Below are 14,705 nucleotides of genomic sequence, written 5' to 3' on the forward strand. Positions count from 1 at the left end.
CCGTGCGGAGGAAGGCTTCAAGGGCATCACACGATTTGGCGTAACTCATAAAATTTCACTATATGCCGACGACTTGCTCCTGTATATCTCTAACCCTGTCATCTCACTCCCTGTCATTTTAAATGTTTTGGAACGGTTTGGTACATACTCCGGATATAAACTCAACTACCAGAAAAGTGAGCTTTTGGCGATAAATTCTCTGGCAAAGCAGCTCCCACGCTCGTTATCGGCATTTAAGTGGAGTAACGACGGATTTATCTACTTGGGGGTTCATATTACAACGACCGCATCTGAATTGTTCCGTAAAAATTTCGTACCTCTGGTTGCAAAAACTGTAAATGATTTCGACCGATGGGCGGTCCTACCACTCTCCCTCGTAGGCCGGGCAAATTTGATCAAGATGGTTATCCTCCCCAAATTCCTTTATCTGTTCCAGCACATCCCTGTACTCATCTCCAAATCTTTTTTTGACAAACTGGATTCAGTGATATCTAAATTTCTTTGGGGCGGCAAACCTGCCAGGATCCGCAAAACGATCTTACAGTCCCCTAAGTCCGAGGGGGGCCTGGCCCTCCCTAACTTTAGACGATATTATTGGGCAGCTAACATGCAAAAACTTTTATACTGGATGAGTGTGGACCCCTCTCCTCCTGCCTGGGTACATTTGGAGCGATCAAGCGCACGCTTCCCGTTGCGGTCTGTCCTATGCTCCCAACTCCCTTTGCCTTCAGGACCTGCAGGCTCGTGCCCGATTGTATCCCTCTCACTCAAGATCTGGAGTCAGATTAGGAAGTGCTTAGGTTTGCAGGGTCCCTCCATCCTGACACCACTGTTCCAAAATCATGTCTTTACCCCCTCAAGATCAGATTTGGCATTCAGGGCCTGGCATAGTAATGGTATCACTAGTGTTAAGGACCCATACAAGGATGGCATATTTGCATCCTTCACAGAGCTCTCATCTCTTCACAACTTGCCAAAATCACATCTCTTCCGCTTTTTTCAGATTAGAGATTTTGTTAAGAAAACATTTCCCCACTTTCCAAACCATTTCCATGGCGATAGACCCCAATAGTAAAAAATGCATTTCCGTATTGTACCAGTTACTGGGATCGACCTCTGCAAACCCTGGTGCCCTTTCCAAAGCCACGTGGGTGTCAGGAGAAAGCAGGCTGGATTCAGGTGCGGGTAAACTCAAGGCTTTATTCACAAAGCGGAGACAGAGAAGAAAGAGTCACGCTCCACAGGTTTCACTCGCAGTGACAGGATGAACAGCAGATGAGTCACGTTTCACAGGATTCACTCGTAGTGACAGGATGAACAGCAGATGAGTCACGTTTCACAGGATTCACTCGTAGTGACAGGATGAACAGCAGATGCTACTAGGAGCTCTGGGCTTGTAAGAACTAGAGCAGAGAAATAAGCCAAACACACTGGAGCCTGAGGACAAGACACGACAGGGTGAGTACAAAGAACTGCTAGATGATCGGAGCTATTGGAACGAATAACAACAGTCTGACAATAGACAGAGAAACACAGGGAATAATAAAGGGGAAAAAATTAGAAGGACATAGAGAACAGGTGGCGAGCAATTATGGTTAACAACGGGGAACAAGGGAGGCGGGGAAAACACAAACAGGCAGACGTGGTGAGCTGTCACCATCCCAACACACACACCCACACCAAAAAGACAGGTGATTAGCCCCGAGACCCGACAGTACCCCCCCTCCCAGGAGCGTCACAGGCCCAATGAATCTGGGTGCCAGCTTACGAGAAGGCGCCCAGAGAGGCAGATCCTTGGTAGAGAGCCAAACCCGTTGACCACACACATAGGTAGGAGGAGAGGACCGGCGACGATCAGCTGCAGCCTTGGTTCTGTCAGAGGCTTGGACCAAAATCCTCCTGACTCTCTCCCAGGTGCGACGGCAGCGCTGGACGAAAGCCAGGGCGGATGGAACCGCTGCGTCGGGTTCCTGTGATGGGAACAGAGGTGGATTATAACCAACAGCACACTCAAAAGGGGACATACCTGACGCGGCCGCAGGAAGGGTGTTATGGGCGTATTCTGCCCAGGAGAGCTGCTGACACCAGGAACTCGGATTGTTGGATGCTAGACAGCGGAGCATTCTTCCTAGATCCTGGTTGGCCCGCTCACACTGCCCATTGGTCTGAGGATGAAAACCAGATGACAGACTAGCAGAGGCCCCAATCTGTCTACAAAATTCCCTCCAGAACCGGGAGACGAACTGGGGACCCCTATCAGAAACCACATCCACCGGTAACCCGTGGAGACGGAAGACGTGATCCACCACCAGTTGGGCAGTCTCCCGGGCGGAGGGTAGCTTGGGCAGGGGAATAAAATGAACCGCTTTGGAAAAGCGATCCACCACCGTGAGAATTACAGTGTTTCCCTTCGACGGAGGAAGCCCAGAGACGAAATCAAGGGCAATGTGTGACCAAGGACGGGAAGGGATAGGGAGAGGATGCAGTAGACCATCAGGAGGGCGATTGACAGGCTTACTTTGGGCACATGTGGGGCAGGCCAACACAAACTGTCTAACATCTGCGGCCATAGTAGGCCACCAAAAACGCTGTCGGATGGCAGACAACGTTCTCCGAATACCTGGATGGCAGACTAACCTGGATGAGTGGCCCCACTCAAGGACCTCAGAGCGCAGCGCAGCCGGCACCAGCAACCTGCCCGCCGGACACTCTCCCGGCACCTGCACCCCTCGACCGGCCTCCTCAACTCGCTGCTCGATACCCCACGAAAGAGCCCCGACCACCACCCCCTCAGGAAGGATGGCCTCGGCCGCAAACTCCCCCCCCCGGAGCACCGAACAGGCGAGAGAGGGCATCAGGCTTGGTGTTCTTTGATCCCGGCCGGTACGAGAGGGTGAAATTGAATCTGGCAAAGAAGAGCGCCCAGCGGGCCTGACGCGAGCTCAGCCTCTTGGCCGAACGGATGTATTCAAGGTTCTTGTGATCCGTCCGGACCAAAAAGGGCTGCGCTGACCCCTCCAACCAATGACGCCACTCACCCAAGGCCAATCGTACCGCCAGCAGCTCTCTGTTGCCGATGTCATAGTAACATTCTGCAGGACTGAGACGACGAGAGAAGAATGCACAAGGATGAACCTTCCCATCATGGAGGGAACGCTGAGATAGAACTGCGCCAACCCCAACGTCAGAAGTATCAACCTCGACAATGAACTGGGCCTCCGGATCTGGAACCATCAGAATAGGTGCAGAGACAAAACGGGACTTTAAAATGTCAAAGGCTACCTGCGCTTCCCGGTTCCACCTGAAAGACACCTTAGTGGAGGTTAAGGCTGTCAGCGGTGCAGCGATCTGACCAAAATTCCGGATGTAACGCCGGTAGAAGTTGGCAAAACCCAGGAAACGCTGCAGAGCCTTCCGGGAGTCAGGGACCGGCCACTGGGCAACAGCTTCAATCTTAGCGGGATCAGGCTTGATCCCCTCCGTAGAAATAATATGGCCAAGGAACGTAACAGACTCAGCGTGGAATTCACACTTCTCTGCCTTGACAAACAACTGGTTCTCTAGTAACCGCTGGAGAACCCGTCTGACATGCTGGGTGTGTAATTGGAGAGAAGAAGAAAAAACCAAAATATCATCCAAATACACAAAGACAAATTGATTAATCATGTCACCCAACACGCTGTTGACGAGTCCCTGGAAAACGGCTGGAGCATTGGTCAGACCAAACGGAAGAACCAAGTACTCGTAGTGTCCCGAAGGGGTGTTAAATGCCGTCTTCCACTCATCCCCCTCCCGAATGCGCACCAAGTGGTAGGCGTTGCGCAGGTCTAACTTGGTGAAGACCCGAGCTCCCTGTAACAATTCAAAAGCAGAAGACATTAAAGGTAGGGGGTACCTGTTCTTGATAGTAATGTCATTCAAACCTCTGTAATCAATACAAGGGCGCAGGGAGCCGTCCTTCTTCTGAACAAAGAAAAACCCTGCACCAGCGGGAGAGTAGGAATGGCGGATGAGCCCAGCCTGAAGTGACTCACGTATGTACTTGTCCATGGCCTCTCTCTCTGGACCTGAAAGGGAATATAAACGACCCTTAATGCGGAGCGCGAGACTAATGAGCCTATCCAATTCCCGCGGGAGCTCTATGGCCGCGAGCTCATCCAAAATGGCGAAATCCAACCCCTCAAGAAAACGAGCGCGCAGCGCGCTCTCATTCCAGCCGCATGCCGCAGCTAAAGTCTGGAACTGGATAGCATAGTCAGTCACGGAGCTCCTCCCCTGAGACAGTCGTGATAACTGGGCCGCCGCCTCGTCACCCTGAGCAGAGCGATCAAACAATTTGGCCATCTCTTGACTGAAAACCGCGAAAGTGGCACAACAGGGAGCCCGCGATCTCCAAACGGCGATACCCCATTCGCGGGCACGGCCCGAGAGGAGTGTAAGGACGTAAGCCACCTTGGTCTCTTCATTAGCGTAACGCCGGGGCTGCAGAGAAAACACCAGCGAGCATTGGGAGAGAAACGCTTGACAGGCGTTAGGATCGCCATCGTAGACCGGCGGATTGTTGGCATGGGGTTCGGACTCGTGTGACATACCGGTGTGAGGAACGGGACCCCGGCTCGTTGCCTCTTGCTGAAGATCGTCCACCCGTGTGAGGAGTTCGGAGACTCGGGCACTGAGAACTTCCACATCCAGCGCGGTGGTGTTGAGCTGAGTGGCATGCTGCCCGATCAACACTCCCTGTTGTGCGAGAGCTGCGCGAAGCGGACCAGATCCCGCTGAATCCATAACATGGTCAGACTGTTCTGTCAGGAGAAAGCAGGCTGGATTCAGGTGCGGGTAAACTCAAGGCTTTATTCACAAAGCGGAGACAGAGAAGAAAGAGTCACGCTCCACAGGTTTCACTCGCAGTGACAGGATGAACAGCAGATGAGTCACGTTTCACAGGATTCACTCGTAGTGACAGGATGAACAGCAGATGAGTCACGTTTCACAGGATTCACTCGTAGTGACAGGATGAACAGCAGATGCTACTAGGAGCTCTGGGCTTGTAAGAACTAGAGCAGAGAAATAAGCCAAACACACTGGAGCCTGAGGACAAGACACGACAGGGTGAGTACAAAGAACTGCTAGATGATCGGAGCTATTGGAACGAATAACAACAGTCTGACAATAGACAGAGAAACACAGGGAATAATAAAGGGGAAAAAATTAGAAGGACATAGAGAACAGGTGGCAGGCAATTATGGTTAACAACGGGGAACAAGGGAGGCGGGGAAAACACAAACAGGCAGACGTGGTGAGCTGTCACCATCCCAACACACACACCCACACCAAAAAGACAGGTGATTAACCCCGAGACCCGACAGTGAGAGGGCGACCTGAACATGGCTATTACGGACGAACAGTGGGGCCATGCTCAGGTTATGGTTCATTCTTCTTCCATATGCGCCCGTCATGGTCTAATCCAATGTAAGATCCTTCATAGAGTTCATTACACAAATGCAAAATTGTCCAAAATATACCCTAATGTCCGAGACGCCTGTAATAGATGTAACCAGTCCCCTGCCAATCATACGCATATGTTTTGGTCCTGCCCTATACTGACAACTTTTAGGACTAACTTTTTTGACACCTTGAGTAGAGCCTACGAACACACGATCCCTCCCAGCCCTTTGTCAGCCATTTTTGGCATTTCCCCAGACACTGACCTCCCTGTTGCGCTGATGCGAGCCCTGGCATTTACATCGTTGCTAGCCCGAAGGCTGATTCTGCTCAACTGGAAGCTTCCCCGCCCCCCCACACATGATCGTTGGATTATAGAAGTGCTTGACAATCTGAGGTTGGAAAAGCTCAGATCCTCTTTGAAAGGCGCTACCTCAGCATTTCTGGGCACGTGGAGCCCTTTCCTGGGGCTGGTTAATTCTCTCAATCTGTCCCCTGATTTGGAGGTTGGAATCCCTACTTATTTATTTAATTTACTTACCTTTTTTTTTTTTTTTTTTGTGTGTGTGTGTGTCTGTTCTGATGAATGTCTGTTGGTATGCTCGGATTTGTGTGTTTGTCTTCGTTTTTGGCCTGTGTTGGGTTAGTTCGTGGGGTGTGGTGGGGTGGGGTGGGGATCGGGTCCAGGTGTCACTTCGGTCCCATTTTGTAATGTTTATTGTTACCTATACATCTGTCACCTGGTGTTGGGAAAAAATGTAAAATCCACTCAATAAATAAAGTTGGAAAAAAAAAAAAAAGTTTCCTATTTGGGCAATAATGCCGCGTTTCCACTGAAATTACCCGGAACATTTGTACCAGGAACCTTTTTTCCCAGGAACTTTTTTCCCCCCAGACCTGTTGCTTTCTGCGTTTCCACCGCGGTGTAAAGTACTGGGACGATTAGGAAAATAGACTGGTGACGTAGGTCTGCGCGTGTTTCTCAATACAAAGTGCGCTGATTTTGGACGTGCATCTTCGGTAGTTCAGACTTTGTGCATTCCACTCGGGAGTGTGATGTCCGCGACGATGCAAATCTGCAAACAGTAGCGTACTTGATAATATCAGTCAGTTTGCCTTGACTACTGCAATTTTCCTATCTGTATATTTACAATAAAACGAATTATGATATCAAACACCACTGCCTCCTTTCATTTCAGCAGCCTGATCGAGACGGTTCGCAGCACGACGCCCGCGGCGACGATCGTCGTGTCAGGACCACTGCCCACGTATCGACGAGGACACAAAAGGTTCAGTAGACTTTTTGCTTTAAATGAATGGCTGTTGTCATGGTGTAAAGAACAGAATCTGCTATTTGTTAATAACTGGAATCTTTTCTGGGAGCGTCCTAGGCTGTTTCGCGCTGATGGATTACACCCCAGCAGAATCGGAGCGGAGCTGCTCTCTGACAACATCTCCAGGACACTTCGCTCCATGTGACTAGTAAGACAATTCTCTAATAACTATTATGATGAGTTTTGTTCCACCCGCTTAAATGATAAAAGTACTTGTGCTGTAAAAACTATTAAGACTGTGTCTGTTCCCCGAATAGTGAGGTCAAAATATAATGTAGGATCTAGAAAAAATCTCATCGTAATTAAACCAGAAAAATGTAAAGTAAATGAACAAAAACAATTTTTAAAGTTTGGGCTCATAAATATTAGATCACTCACACCCAAAGCAGTTATTGTAAATGAAATGATCACAGAAAATAGTTTTGATGTACTCTGCTTGACTGAAACCTGGCTAAAACCAAATGATTATTTTGGTCTAAATGAGTCTACTCCACCAAACTACTGTTATAAGCATGAGCCCCGTCAGACTGGTCGTGGAGGAGGTGTTGCAACAATATATAGTGATATTCTCAATGTTACCCAGAAAACAGGATACAGGTTTAACTCTTTTGAAATACTTCTGCTAAATGTTACACTGTCAGACATGCAAAAGAAATCTAATGTATCTCTTGCTCTGGCTACTGTGTATAGACCACCAGGGCCGTATACAGAATTCCTAAAAGAATTTGCAGATTTCCTCTCAGACCTTCTAGTTACAGTTGATAAGGCGCTAATCATGGGAGATTTTAATATTCACGTTGATAATGCAAATGATACATTAGGACTTGCGTTTACTGACCTAATAAACTCCTTTGGAGTCAAGCAAAATGTCACCGGGCCCACTCATCGTTTTAATCATACACTAGATCTAATTATATCGCATGGAATCGATCTTACTGCTATAGATATTGTACCCCAATGTGATGATATTACAGACCATTTCCTTGTATCGTGCATGCTGCGTATAACTGATATTAACTATATGTCTCAGCGTTACCGTCTGGGCAGAACTATTGTTCCAGCCACCAAAGACAGATTCGCAAATAACCTGCCTGATCTATCTCAACTGCTATTTGTACCCAAAAATACACATGAATTAGACGAAATTACTGACAACATGGGCACTATTTTCTCTAATACATTAGAAGCTGTTGCCCCCATCAAATTGAAAAAGGTTAGAGAAAAACGTACTGTGCCATGGTATAACAGTAATACTCACTCTCTCAAGAAAGTAACTCGTAGTCTTGAACGCAAATGGAGAAAAACTAACTTGGAAGTTTTTAAAATTGCATGGAAAAACAGTATGTCCAGCTATAGACAGGCTCTAAAAACTGCTAGGGCAGAGCATATCCACAAACTCATTGAAAATAACCAAAACAATCCAAGGTTTTTATTTAGCACAGTGGCTAAATTAACAAATTACCAGACGCCACCTGATTCAAATATTCCACCAACGTTAAATAGTAATGACTTTATGAATTTCTTCACTGATAAAATAGATAACATTAGAAATACAATAGCAAATGTAGATTCTACAGCGTCTAACACTTCAGTTTCATCCATCGCACCCAAAGATAAACTGCAGTGCTTTACAAATATAGGACAGGAAGAGCTAAATAAACTTATCACTGTATCTAAACCAACAACATGTTTATTAGATCCTGTACCCACTAAATTACTAAAAGAGCTGTTACCTGTAGCCGAAGAACCGCTTCTCAATATCATTAACTCGTCGTTATCTTTAGGTCACGTCCCAAAACCATTCAAGCTGGCGGTTATCAAGCCTCTTATTAAGAAACCAAAACTAGATCCTAGTGTACTGGCAAATTATAGGCCTATTTCAAATCTTCCATTTATGTCTAAAATTTTAGAAAAAGTTGTGTCTGCTCAATTCAGCACCTTCCTGCATAAAAATGATCTGTATGAAGAATTTCAGTCAGGTTTTAGGCCCCACCATAGCACAGAAACTGCACTTGTTAAAATTACAAATGACCTGCTTCTTGCGTCAGATCAAGGCTGCATCTCATTTCTAGTCTTACTTGATCTTAGTGCTGCGTTCGACACCATAGATCATGACATACTCATAGATCGATTACAAAACTATACAGGTATTCAAGGGCAGGCTCTAAGATGGTTTAGATCCTACCTGTCCGATCGCTACCATTTTGTTTACTTAAATGGGGTGTCATCTCATTTATCATCAGTAAAATATGGAGTGCCACAAGGATCCGTCCTAGGTCCCCTTCTATTTTCAATATACATGTTGCCCCTTGGTAATATTATTAGAAAATACGGAATTAGCTTCCACTGTTATGCTGATGATACTCAGCTATATATTTCAACGAGACCAGATGAAACTTCCCAATTATCTAAGCTAACAGAGTGTGTTAAAAATGTAAAAGATTGGATGACAAATAATTTTCTCCAATTAAATTCGGATAAGACAGAGATATTAATTATTGGACCAAAAAACACCACACAGAATCTTGTAGATTACAATCTGCAACTAGACGGATGTACTGTTACTTCCTCTACAGTCAGAAATCTGGGTGTTATATTGGACAGCAATTTGTCTTTTGAAAATCATATTTCCAATGTTACAAAAACCGCATTCTTCCATCTTAGAAACATTGCCAAGCTACGAAACATGTTATCTGTTTCTGATGCAGAAAAGCTAGTTCATGCTTTCATGACCTCTAGACTGGACTATTGTAATGGACTTCTAGGTGGTTGTCCTGCTTCGTCAATAAACAAGCTACAGGTCGTCCAAAATGCAGCAGCTAGAGTCCTTACCAGGTCAAGAAAATATGATCATATTACCCCTATTTTACAGTCTCTGCACTGGCTACCTATTAAGTTCCGTATCAGTTACAAATTATCATTACTTACCTATAAGGCCCTAAATGGTTTAGCTCCTGCGTACCTAACTAGCCTTCTACCACGCTACAACCCATCACGCACCCTAAGGTCACAAAACGCTGGACTTTTGGTAGTTCCTAGGATAGCAAAGTCCACTAAAGGAGGTAGAGCTTTTTCACATTTGGCTCCCAAACTCTGGAATAGCCTTCCTGATAATGTTCGGGGTTCAGACACACTCTCTCTGTTTAAATCTAGATTAAAAACGCATCTCTTTCGCCAAGCATTCGAATAATGTATCTCTTAAATTGTGAGTGTAGTTGCATCTGCATTTTTATTCTTTAGCTTGGGTTAAACTAATTTTACTTTGTTGGATCAGCAGCTATGCTAATGATGTCTCTATTTTGTTTCTATGTTTTGCCACGGGATGTAACTAGGATTTACACAAGCTCCAGTCTGGATCCAGAACACCTGAGAAGAGATGATGCTGACCCTCAGAGGACCCCAGATGATGCTAACCTTGAATCAACAAACAGAACTAACAATTATTGCTACATGTGTGACTGCATCCTATAAATTACTATTAATTAATAATATTGATAGTTCATCATCTAGCTGACTACGTCTTGTATTATTATTATTATTATTTTTATTTTTCTAAAATCCTGTCAAACGTGCACAAACTACTAGCTACTACTAAATATTGTAGAAACATAATTTTCTGTAAAGTTGCTTTGTAACGATTTGTATTGTAAAAAGCGCTATACAAATAAACTTGAATTGAATTGAATTGAATTGAATTTTCATTTAAACATAATAACAGCTGCAGAAATGTACTTAGTTCAGGGAAATGTCTACATATACAGCCATTACAATGAAACAAAATATTATATTTGCCTTTTTTATTTTCATTTTAACATATAGATAAATTGAATACAGACCAAAGATAACCTGTTAGATTTACACAAACCGAATAACATTTTATGTTTAACCACTAAAGAGACATCAGAGCCAGGGGCACATATCAGAAGGTCTAGCCGAGTTGAGGCTGCTTCTCGGCGGATAGATGACTACTGAGCTCCCGCTTATCGCATGGAGCTCACGTCTCCGAGATCGGTGAAACACATTTTTAAATAGGTGCTGTCTTTATAAATAAACCACAAATTTGAGTTTTAAACAACCACATTCTCGCCTGAAATACTTTTAAAATTACATTTCATGACACAGTAACAGTAATATTTTGAAAATGATCTGAATAAATGGTGGTTGAAGTCACAATGCTGCGTGAACTCAACCAATCAGGATGTTTAGCGCCCAAGTCCCGCCCCCGAAAGTTCCGGAACTTTGAAAAAGTATTACCTCGCCAGCAGGGACTTTCTGAGAGGCATTTTTTTAACCGGAACTTTTAGTTCCTGGTTCCTGCGGTGGAAACACACCGAGTACTGGGCCAAAGTCCCTAGTTCCTGGGTAAAGTTCCTGCGGTGGAAACGCATCTTAAGTGTCCTAAGTGGGACTTTTATTTAGGAGTTTATTCTCCATCTTCATTTGTTTAAACATTTTAATTGTTTTGGCATTTGTAGACTAATTGAAACACTTGCACTCTTTGCAAAAACTTTAAATCCTTGATTTCAGTTTCAGGTGCTCTGATATAGAAGCACCTTATCTTAGTCTTTCAGCTTTGAAACACCGCACAGAGGAAAACTCATTAAACTGCATTTTTTATATGAATATGTTATCTCTGCTCTGTGAGTGAAAGTATTCTTGAACCCATGATGCTATTTGTAATGCTAGTTGTGTTTTCTTGTTAGGTCACCTTATCCACGTCTTCGAGTCCCTCTGTATCCAGCAGAACTAGAGTGATTCCTGCTTTAGTGGGATGGGGCACACACCACATCCAGATGCCCTTCGTCTTGGACTCAATTGTGCTTCCCAGCGCAAACCCTGATGACGACAATGACTTTAGGCCTGTAATTTCATTCACTTGAACTGCATGATGTTTGCGATGAGAGCTAACCTGTTTGTTTCCCAGCGAGGCGGTTCATCAGGTAGGACTTCCCGGTGCGGTAAAGCCCCACCACAGCCACCACCACCACCGGCTTGTGGATCTTTTCCAGGATCTCAAGAGCCGACTGCTGCACACACAGCTTCCCAGCTGAGTCCGTGTCAATGAAGCACACTGGTTTATTCATCCTCACTGCCAACACATGTGCACACTTTAAACACTTGAAGAACTGCACTATACTAGAAATAAAAAGTTAAGGTGATTTGAGAAATACAAATTAGTCCATCTCAAGTGGTCCAATTGGCTTGACCTTTTTTTAAAGCTATTTTCCTAATTAAAACCACTCAGAGGGAATAGCTCAAAATATGGAATTTCTATCTGTATTTGCACAAAAAAATTTGGATTTACAGGTGCTTACAGAAATATCAATATCTCAGCTCAGGATGATATGTACACTTATTTTCACAACTGAATTAACTCTTTAAGTGCTGAAGTCATTCTTGCCTCTCTGAAGGTGTTTTTCACATGTGAAATACACAAAATTAATGACTCACAACTCAGGGTTCCTGCGGGTCCTTAAAAATTCTTAAAATGTCTTCAAATTTAAGGCCATAAAAAGTCTTAAACTGCACAAGAAAAGTCTTAATTATGATTTCAAGAGGCCTTTAATTCTGTGACAGAAAGCCCATAATTGCGGAATATGGCTTAATGTTACTATTAAACTTTAAAAGGCTATAATTTGATTAAATAAACAAAAACGTTGCATGTTTCAGAGTCTGGTGCTGCACTCAGAGCGCTGCTTTGTGTTCTGCTGTTACCGGGGAAACAGTTATAGGTCCACAGTTCTGAAAGTGCCTCCTGATGGATGATAATGAATGTGCATTTTCAGTTAGCCTGTTGTATTGGGGTTGTTTTTATTCAGACCAATGCAAAAAATGCCCCATGTTTTTACTAGTGGTGGGCCATTGCTGCGTTAACGTGAGACTTTTATCGGGCGATAAAAAAAATATCGCCGTTAATCTATTCTCAAAGTTGGGTGGGGAGCTGGGTCTATACTAAGCAAGCTATGATGACTTTCACCTTGATATTTTATATAACCGACTGGCTGAGGCCAGCCTAAAAAGATGCTCAGACAGTTGACGGGCCACTGCTGCGCATCGTCACGAAAGCTTATCTTTTTTATGTGTTTTTAAGCCTTACCGCTTGTCGATTTGAACATTAAAGCATCAAAACACAAGACGTGGAAAAGCTGAACAGAGTAGCTGGTTACTCGCGCGCTGTGTTCGGTGCGCATGAGAGAGAGAGAGAGAGATCGAGAGCTGCGTATCCCGGACAGCGACACTGAACCGAGCTATCTTCTGCAAAGTTCTCCTCGAAGTCCCTCCTGCACCTGAACGAACAAATACAAATTGCAGTTTGAACAAATAAAAAGATGTGAAAGAGACCAATTCAGTACCGCGGTGTTCTGGTGTTCAGGGCTCACGCAGAGAAAGGCGTCTCAAAACGCTTGAACACCGAATTTGCTTATTTTTGCTCTTGTGCTTATTTTTGCTCTTGTGCCGACAAATACATACAAAATATGTCAAAATATCCACCTTGGAAATTATGCTCGAAAAAACTGTGAGTTATTTCTTAAGTGAAAGTAAACAGTTGAGGAAAAAAATGGGATGTGTATTATATTGGATGCGTTCATCGTCTCTTAAAGTGACCGCGCCTAATTTAGCTATAGCTGCTGTAATGTTAATCCAAGAAAATGAATGAAAATCACTCACTGCTCTTGACTGAATTACTTTTTAGTTTTAACAGTCAAACCAAAAATTATTCCGACACCAGATATAATTTTTGATATAATATAAAATTTGATATATATAATAAAACTGTAATAATGTGAAAAATGTTGAAGGTGTCTGAATAAATGTAGGTTTGATTGTATATTTCATTTTTATATTGAAGACTATCCAGTGCTATTTTACATTTAATTATTTGGTTTCTGTACCTTGACACCTTCAAACTTGAAAAAAAACTTAAACATTGTGTAAATAGCACAAATAAATAAAAATAAATGAACATAAAAATTAAACAATTTCAAACAGGGCCCACTTTTTCAAGCATTTTGTGATGCATTTTGGAAACAGGAGATGAGCCCCTTTTCTAATGCACCACCTAGCTTGATAAACCCCTTTTCAAAGACTTACTGTTTGTCAATTTTATCTGGGTAACACACATATTCTGAATGCCTTCAGCAGAATTCGAATGAGCCATTTTAATCTAGATTAATTTCAAGATCACAGTGAGATTTATCTAGATTAAAATTTTTTATCTATGCCCACCACTAGTTTTTACTAATGCAAACATGAAGAGCTGTAAATGTGAACTAGTGTACTGATAAGAAGATAATTCATTATAAAAATCGAAACAGTAAAATGTCATGGTTCATGGGATCATGATCTCATCTGTGCTTTGTTTTATGTGTGTGTGTGAGTGTGGTGAGGCGGTGAGGCTGATTATCATCATGAGCGATCAGCTCCAGCTCGTTTGCCACGTTATATAATGTGCGTTACCCTGTCTTGTGTTGTCAGATCCTTGTTGTTTGTCCTCTCACTCATGGTCCTCGGCTCCTCCAGTGTGTAGATCTTCAGGTTTCCTTCCTTCTCCTCCACGAGATTCGTCGAGGTTGCTGCCCATATTCGTCCCTGCGCTTCAGTGACCATGAGACCTCAGTGCTCCCTGTATTATTGTTTTCCTTCATTGTTTTGGCATTGTCAAATAAACTGTTTCACATCCGCTCTTGAATCCTGTCTAGTTTTTTCGTGACAGAAGGATCTGACCACACATGGATTCAGCGGAAGCATCTCTGAAGAGCCTTTCTGACCAAGTGTTCTGTTTTTATTTTTCACTCCAGCCTCTCACATTTGCCCTGGTACTCACCTTACTGACTGGCAGAGCAGCGCTATGGGGAACAGTAGTGTGGGAGAATCGACATCCCTGCTGTAGCTCGTTCCACACCCTTAAATCTTAGATCAACAGGTCTG

The 14,705-nt window shown here is 44.0% G+C and overlaps 1 protein-coding gene across 1 annotated transcript in view; it reads right to left on the reverse strand.

Moving 5' to 3' along the window:
• LOC132099268 (guanylate-binding protein 1-like) overlaps positions 1-11,860 on the reverse strand; it is a 97,529-nt gene extending 85,669 nt beyond the window's left edge. Inside the window, exons 1-2 of the mRNA XM_059505705.1 lie at positions 11,686-11,860; positions 11,485-11,612 (exon numbers count right to left, since the gene is read on the reverse strand). Of these exons, the coding sequence (XP_059361688.1) occupies positions 11,485-11,612; positions 11,686-11,860 (303 nt within the window). The remainder of the gene's footprint in view (positions 1-11,484; positions 11,613-11,685) is intronic.
• Between the last annotated feature and the right edge of the window lie 2,845 nt (positions 11,861-14,705).

This window comes from Carassius carassius, chromosome 22, assembly GCF_963082965.1.
Source record: "Carassius carassius chromosome 22, fCarCar2.1, whole genome shotgun sequence".
Taxonomy (NCBI): Eukaryota; Metazoa; Chordata; class Actinopteri; order Cypriniformes; family Cyprinidae; genus Carassius; species Carassius carassius.